Below are 8,452 nucleotides of genomic sequence, written 5' to 3' on the forward strand. Positions count from 1 at the left end.
CTTTAATATCCTGCATGTATTATGTCATCTGTGAATAGTGATAGATCGGTATGCTCAATAGTGTACCAAAGGTTTCTTAGGTTCTGTTCATTTTCTTCATTCCTTTATTTTTATTTCTCCTCAGACTAGGTAATCTTAATTGGTCTAAATCCAGTTTACTGATTTTTTCCTGCCTGCTCAAATCTGTTGCTGTATTCATATAGAAAAATTTTTATTTTGGTGATATTTTTCAACTCTAGAATTTCTATTTAGCTCCTTTTACTTATTTCTATCTCTTTCTACCTACTTTTTAATGATGAGACATAATTCTCCTATTTTCCTTTAATTCTTTGTACATGGCTTCCTTTACCTTTTTGAGCATGTTTAATTAAAATAGTTGATTTAGACCTGGCTGGTGTGGCTCAGTCAGTTGAGCATTCCCCTATGCACTGTAAAGATGCCAGTCTGATTGTCAGTCAGGGCACATACACAAGTTGTGGTTTAATCTCCAGTTAGGATGCATATGGAAGGCAATCAATTGGTGTTTCTCACATCAATGTTTCTCTCTCTTTCTACGTGTCTCTCTAAAATCAATTAAAAACACATTTTAAAAAATAAAAGTTTATTTAAAGACTTAGGAAGTACAAAGTCTGGGCTTCCTCAAGGGACAATTTCTATTCATTTCCTTTCTTTTCTGTGTATGGGGCATATTTTGTTTCTTTTGCATGTCTTGTAATTTGTTCTTGAAAACTGGAAATTTTGAATATTATAATCTGGAAACTCTAAAAATCAGATTTCTTCTCCTCCCCAAAGTTTGTTGTTACTGCTTATTGTAGTTGTTTGTTTAGTGACTTTCTGACTTATTTTGTAAAGTTCGTATTCTCTATCATGTGTGACCAATATGGTTAAGATGGCAGTACTCCTTCAGCTTAGTGGGCAGCCAATAAATTTGGTAAAGATTGCCTTAAACACCTGGAACCAAAAACAAGTCTTTGCAGATGGCTTTGTGTGTGTTTGTGTTGGGGCACACCTTCAACATTCAATCAGCCAGTTTATAATTCTGCCTTAGCCTTAACTTTCTGTTTGTACAGAAGCTGAGAATTAGACAAACATGAGAGCTTAGGGTCTTCTTAAGCATGTACCTTGGGCAGGTGTGCAGCCTTTGAGATTTTCAGGAATATATGGTAGCTTTTCAAAATCTCTATTTCCAAAGTATCTCATTCCCCAGCTTTCCTCCAAAGCTTTGATTTGTCTATTTTTTGCCCCAACTTTTATCCCTTGCCCCAGGCAGCAGGAACTAGTGTATTTGCCTTTAAATGTTTTAACAAATGCCCCTCTCCCCCAATGCAGTTGTGTCAGTACGGGGTGAGTTCCAAATATCCTAAAGAAAGGCAAGTCTCTTGGGCTGGTCCTTCAAATAAACAACCACAATTCTTTGAGAATTAGGTCCATTCTACTTCTTCTGGAAGTAGGAACCTATTACCAGGATTTGGACTGTTGTTTCCATGGGTGCCACTGAACTAGGGAGTAGGGGATGGGGCCAGTGTAAGTTAAAACATTACAAAGCTCTCTTACAGAAATTCAACTGTTTTTTTTTAACTTATTAAGCATTCTCCAAGTTGCTATAAAGTTTTGATTAGTTTCCATAGTTTCAATAAAGTTGATTTACTACTTTTGGAATTCCCTATACTACCATTTTTCTTCTGCTTTGGGAAGCTCTTCTTAATAAGGATAATATATCTGGGGAGACAGGGAAGGAGGAGGAACACAGGGGACAATGCTAATTTCACATTATTCAGGAAGTATACCCTGATTAGTCCCAACTGGGGCCATATTTTAGTATTAGATTAATACACATTGATCTGACTCATTTAAATATTAAGTTGACTTCTGATTTTACATTTTGTCTTTTCAAAATATAAAGTTTATACAAAGAGCTATAAAAAATGCTTGTTAACATGAAAAAAATTAAGTTAGAGCTACATTTTACTTAAGATACTAAAGTTTGCAGGGCTGAATGAATGCTTTAAATGAATGATTTAAACGAAAAACAAAATTAAAACAAGTGGCATAGTATTTTAGTACTCTTTAATATCAAGTATTATCACCAATTAGATCAGCACTCTCCATTTTAAAAAGTATTTCTAGCATAATTTCTATTCAATGCATAGATAAGTTTACTTTTGGAAGCAAAATACATATCGGTGAACATGACAAATTTTGTCTCTAGTATGCAAAAACAGAAAGGGGATTGCTAATGACTCCAAGTATCTAAGAAACAGACAAAAGGAAACATTAAATCATTTGCCTGGGTTTCCTTCAAAGCAAATTTATTTTCCATATATTTCAAACTTACTCATTGTTTAATTCTAAAGCTTGGTAGGCTGCTTTAATTCGAGATAAAGGATTTCTTTCCCTCCATGCCTTCTGCATAACTGTAGGAAAAATATTTCAAAAAGTAGATGATGAGATGTAAACATAAATAATCTTATGCAAAACACATGAAGAATGAGCTAGGAGAGTAAACAAAGACTTAAATAACATGTTCTTAAATGTAAGAAACAAGAAATTGGGGTGCTAGCTCACATTAACCTTATGAGAAATTTCTATTAAATTTGGAAGTTTCACATTTTATAAAAAGAAATATACTGTTTTTCTGGTCTATTTTAATAACAACACATAAGGTACTTAATCAAATTAATCACATCATTATACATGAACATTTACATACTATATGCATATAAAAATTGAGTTTGAGTGACATATTATAATCAATATGAAATATTCTAGCTCTTTATCATTTTGAAAAGGTTCTTTGGAACTGCTAGAAATATATAAAACAGTTAAAAATAAAGTCTTTGTCTAATCAATGATTCAATCTAGGAAGAATGTCTGAATTTACATTTTGTATTCAAAGGGGGGGATTAATTTAGAATATAGTACATTTAAGGAAAATGTCAGTTTCTACAAAGACTCAACAAAAGCCTGAATTAGAATCTCTCTGAAATAACAATATCAGCTATCATTTACAGTACCAAACGAAAATTTCACACTAAGTAAAGTTTCTTAAAAATTAAACAAATAAAGTAGATTCATGAAACTATCTGGCCTATTTCAAGGTTGATAAGAAAAATAGAGAATCTATAAATGTTGTTTTTGGAATAAAACCCACAACTGTCCAGAAAGAATAATGTGGAAAATGTGTGAGTTTTCCTTTGGAAACAAAATATTAGTCTTGGCTTAGAAAATAAGACAGTATATTCTACTTGTGTAACAAAAATACATTTCTAATATCAAACATGTCACCAGCTAGCTGACAGCTAATGCTTCCTCAACTTGACAAACTGATGCACATCAGCATCCATCTGATAATAACCAGGTAAATAGCATTTTACTGAAACATTAAAATACAACACAAAATTAAATGTAATATTAGATTTACCATTTTTGATGGTGGGTTCACTTCTATAAGTTACATGATACAAGTCAAATTTTGTGAATCTTTACCAATATTTTATTTTTAAATTTAAAAATGTATTTATTTAGAAGCATGCAGAATGTCAACAAAATAGCTGCAACATTTTTGAAATTACAGAATGGTATTCAGTTAACAGAACAAGAATTATTTCATATAAATTGCATCAGAGACAACTGATGATGAAAAAATTACCATCGCCATATATAATTTGTGCTGTGCACCAACAAGAACCTGCTTTAAATTTCCATGGTAATTTACACCTCCATACTGTACCAAGCAAGGTTAGTGGCTACCGAGAATATCACCAGGACAGGACTGTCTAAAAACACATTTGGTAGTGTGTTAACTATACAAAAAAGGACACAAATCTTACACAGCCTTACATTTCAATTTTTTTCTTCAGAAGGAGTGATTTGTGTATGGGAGGCGGGTTAAATGCTTTAACGACAAGAAAAGAAAACTACGCTAGAACCAACTTATTTAGCATCATCCTCTTCCTCCTCCTCATCTTCGTTTTCTTGCTTTTTTCTTTTTCAGTCTTAACAACTCCCTTTTTTGCCTCATCAGGCTCTTCTCTAGCTCGATAGGCAGTAATACCCTTCTTGTAGTTCTCCTTCAGCTTAGCAGCCTTCTTTTCATAAGGCTGCTTGTCATCTGCAGCAGTGTGATTTCATATTCCCCAGCTTCTTTGCAACATCACCAATGAACAGGCCAGGATGCTCTCCTTTGATTTTGGAGCGATACTCAGAACAAACAAGAAAAGGGCTGAAGGAGGCCTCTTGGGTGCATTGGGGGTCCTTGAATTTCCTTTTTGTTTCCCCTTTAGAAAGGATATATAAGTTTTCATTTCTCTTTCATAATAGGCCTTGTCTACCTTTGCCATGTCTTCAAATTTTCCTTTCTCTTCAGCCGACATGGTCTTCCACCTCTCTGAGCACTTCTTAGAAAACTCTAAGAAGTTGACTGAAGTACTTGGGCACTTCCTCCTTGTGCTCTTCCTGGCAGGTTTGCACAAAGAAGGCACACAAAGACATTTTGTCTCTTGGCTTCTTAGATCTCCTTTGCCCATTTTCAAAAAAAATTTTTTTAATTGATTTAAAGAGAAGGAGAGAGAGAGAGAAGAGAAGGAGGGGGAGAGAAAGGAGAGAGGAAGAGAGAGAGAGATGAGAGAGAAACATCAACTGGTTGCCTCCCACATGCACCCCAACTGGGGATCGAACCTGCAACCAGGCTATGTGTCCTGACTGGGAATCGAACCCCTACCTTTTGGTGTACAGGACAATGCTCCAACCAACTGAGCCACACTGGCCAGGAACTGCCCATGTTTAATTACTTTTCCTCAGGGAGCACACAGTCGCCAAGTGCCCGCAGCTGCCCTGACACTGTCTCTATGGAGCTCAATATACTGTGATGGCGCTCTTTACCAACATTTTAAATGGTTTGGTATTCTAGTATATTAAGAATATATCTCGCCGAAACCGGTTTGGCTCAGTGGATAGAGCGTCGGCCTGCGGACTGAAAGGGCCCAGGTTCGATTCCGGTCAAGGGCATGTACCTGGGTTGCGGGCACATCCCCAGTGGGAGATGTGCAGGAGGCGGCTGATCGATGTTTCTCTCTCATCGATGTTTCTAACTCTCTATCTCTCTCCCTTCCTCTCTGTAAAAAAATCAATAAAATATATTTAAAAAAAAAAAAGAAGAAAAAAAAAAAAAGAATATATCTCAATTTATTTAACCAATTCTCTTTTGATGGACAATTAGATTACATCCAATTTTTTGCACCAGGCCTCTAGTTTTTTTACTAAACAGAAATATTGTGAAAACACATTTCAATATCTACCTTTGTATACCTGACCAAGAAGTGGAATGGTTGGTTAAAATGTATGCATCTTTTAAAAGATTCTGAATTTATACTCCAAAATTCCTCCAAATAAAATTGCATTAATTTACATTATTTCAGGCAGTGCAGAAGAGTGATTGTTTCCCTACTACCTTACCAACACTGAATAATATCAGTCTTTATTAATACATGAAAATGATCTCATTTGCATTTACATGTCTTTTATTTCTAGTAAGGTCATCAAATCCAGCTTTAAGCATTTTTTCTTATTCTTTTGTTTTCAACTGCACTATCCAGCCTCTCAATATTATTCTTCACAACCAATGCAGTTCTAAGTCAAAGGGGAATAAAGTAAAGGAAGAAAAATGTGTATTTCCTTCTAAGAAAAGGTTAAGGAATAATTTAAAGCAAAATGCTAATTTAGTATTCACCTGTCCACTTTAAGAGCTCTCAATATGCTTAAAAATAACACAAGCAGTTAGCAATTCAATCAAATTTATTTATTTTCAATTTAAATAATATTCTAACATGGTAATAAACAGAAAAGACACTAGCATTTATCTCAATATCAGGAATCACAAATATTAATGCCTACAAAGACTAGGCAAAAAACATAAATGAATGAACTAAAAACATATGCACTGTCTAAAGAAGAATCACAGCTCAGGTCTAATTGATTAATGCCAAGTAGAAATGTAGGTCCAAGTATGCCATATTTTCCAAATTTCTCAAGTGTAAATCTGAATTTTAATGTTGTCTCCTAGTTTTTAAATGTTGAAAAAAAAATACCATGAAAATGAATTATCCAAAATCACTATTGGCTGGCCTTGAGGATATGTTTGTTCTCTGTTTTAGATAAATCAACAGGATGGGAACAAAATCTACTAATGTAGTAATTTCTGATGACAATATTCAAGAGAAATTTATCATATCACACATATATACACATTTGTCTGAAAAGATCAATATGGAACCAACAGTCCATTTCTGGATTAGCATTCACAGGTGAAGTCTGTCCTTGATTTTGGTCTTTAGCTGGGATTATGTGTACCTCTAGAAGTACATGAGGACCAAAGTGCAAGGACCAAAACAAGATGCATGGTTTTAAGAGAACCAGTTTCTAAAGCCTTAACTTTATATGATTCTTTCCTGTAACTCATCTACCTGAAGAATGTTCCTCTGATTGGTCTATGCATCATGCAGGTTTTCCATTCCTACCCAACATCCGCTTTCTCACTCCCCAAAAGACATATTCTTTTCTCCTACTTTGTAAAAGTAAGTCTCACTTCTCACCTATCCTGAATCTTCCCAAGGTGCATTGCTCTACAGTATAAAAATCTTCAGGTGCCAAAGGGACAATTTAAAGTTCAGGTTTGGGAGTAGCCATTTTTAATCAAGGAACCTATAATAGGGTTTCCACCTTTAACTTATTTTTTTAACAGTGAAGCTCATCATTATTCTGGCCCTTGGATACACTGAATTCAAGTATATAATAGAGTAGGGAGGGAGTGATAATGTTTACCACTTCCATTTATCAGCATCCCACTCCCCTTACTATCAAAGAATGCATTCTCCTACAGGAAGGTCCCCTCACAATAAGGCCAAGAGGGCATTAGTAAGAAATAATAAAGGCAGTGGAATCTTATTTTGGCCGAGATAAGATCTAGGCAAAGCTACAAGACTCTGAGACTCTATCTTTCTATCTTATAATCTGAATTCAGAAGAGAGTGGCTATCATGGGATGCATGTTAATATGTTTATCTGAATTGACAAATGAAGTCAGACTTTGTCAGAAAATAAGTCTGATTTGGTTAGTAGGATTGACAATGAAAACTCAGCCAGCCAATTAGGTTATATGGAGGGCATTTTCCAAAGTTGAAAGAGCCAAGTACGGAGCTCCAAGGATTTGACAAAAATATAATTAAAGGACACAATACCATTTAAGAGCCTTATGGTCAAAGAAAATTAATTTTTTTATTTATACTAAAAATTTATTGTGGAAAACTCATATATGTGATAAAAGACTCTCAAACACAAAATAATCATATTAAAATCATATGAAGCTTGGGATGGATATAAATTCCAGAACAAAAAGGACATATAAAATCTACTACTGTTAAAGGGTATTTCTTCACGTATTTTTCAACAGATAATGGTATGTATCAAGTCATTACATTCTTGAATTACATTCAAATATAGGATATTCTAGTTTTGTTTTCAAATTTTTCTATTTATAATACGTCAAAAACCATATTCTTTGCCATTATTTAACCTTAAGATATCAACTTAAAAATATGTGAAGGGAGCCCTGGCCAGGTGACCCAGTTCATTGAAGCATCATCCCATACACCTAAAGGTTTTAGGTTTGATTCCCAGTCAGGGCACATACGTAGGCTTCAGGTTGGATCCCATGCCCTACAGGAGATAACCGATTGACATGGATGTTTCTTTGTCTGTCTCTGTCTTATTCTTCCTCTCTCTAAAAACACCCTTTGGTGGATTTTTCTTTTTTTAAGTGAAAAGGGATACATCGTTTTTCAAAATTGCCTTAGGAGGTATGTGAACAAAAAATTTTTTGGACGACAGCTTTAGTGGACATCCATGGTTGCTACACTTTTGCCATTAATGTAAACATTAAGCATATAAATATAAAGAAATTGCTTTTTCAACTATTTACAATTAAACCCTTTAATGTAAGAATACCGAATATCCTAGGGTTTCCTGCTACCACCCATCCTTAGTATATTTAATCCAGCAAAGAGATATCACAATGAACTCACTTCAATGCTGGAAAATTGGCTATTTTTCAGACCCTCCTTATTGGTGATCTTTTTCTGCCTGTCGATGTGATGAGTAATAGTGGCAATGTGGCAATAGTTTAGTGGTTAAGAGCCAGACTTGAATTTGAAACCTAGCTTTATCATTTAACTAGAGACCCGAAGTACAAAATTCATGCAAGAGTAGGCCTTCATTTCCCCAGCTGCCGGCACTGGCTTCCCTTTGGCACCCAGGACTCGGGCTTCCATGGCAGCCTCGGCTTCCTCCGGAAGGACGTCCAGTCTAATTAGCATATTATGCTTTTGTTATTATAGCCTAGAGGCCCGGTGCACAAAAATTTGTGCACTCGGGGGGGGGGGGGGAGGCCCTCCGGCTGG

At 35.2% G+C, this 8,452-nt stretch overlaps 1 protein-coding gene across 7 annotated transcripts in view; it reads right to left on the reverse strand.

The window, feature by feature from the left end:
- Positions 1-8,452, reverse strand: part of ST7L (suppression of tumorigenicity 7 like) — a 116,345-nt gene that overhangs the window by 91,922 nt on the left and 15,971 nt on the right. For 6 of the 7 annotated variants that reach the window (XM_015563448.1, XM_015563445.1, XM_015563443.1 and 3 more), the window contains one exon: positions 2,336-2,414. In XM_015563448.1, coding sequence (XP_015418934.1) covers positions 2,336-2,412 — 77 coding nt within the window. In that variant the 5' untranslated portion in view covers positions 2,413-2,414. Of the gene's footprint in view, positions 1-2,335; positions 2,415-3,840; positions 4,292-8,452 lie in introns of those variants that run through there. The other variant, XM_015563449.1, reaches the window with a different exon arrangement.

This window comes from Myotis davidii, unplaced genomic scaffold (assembly GCF_000327345.1).
Source record: "Myotis davidii unplaced genomic scaffold, ASM32734v1 scaffold217, whole genome shotgun sequence".
In the NCBI taxonomy this organism is placed as follows: domain Eukaryota; kingdom Metazoa; phylum Chordata; class Mammalia; order Chiroptera; family Vespertilionidae; genus Myotis; species Myotis davidii.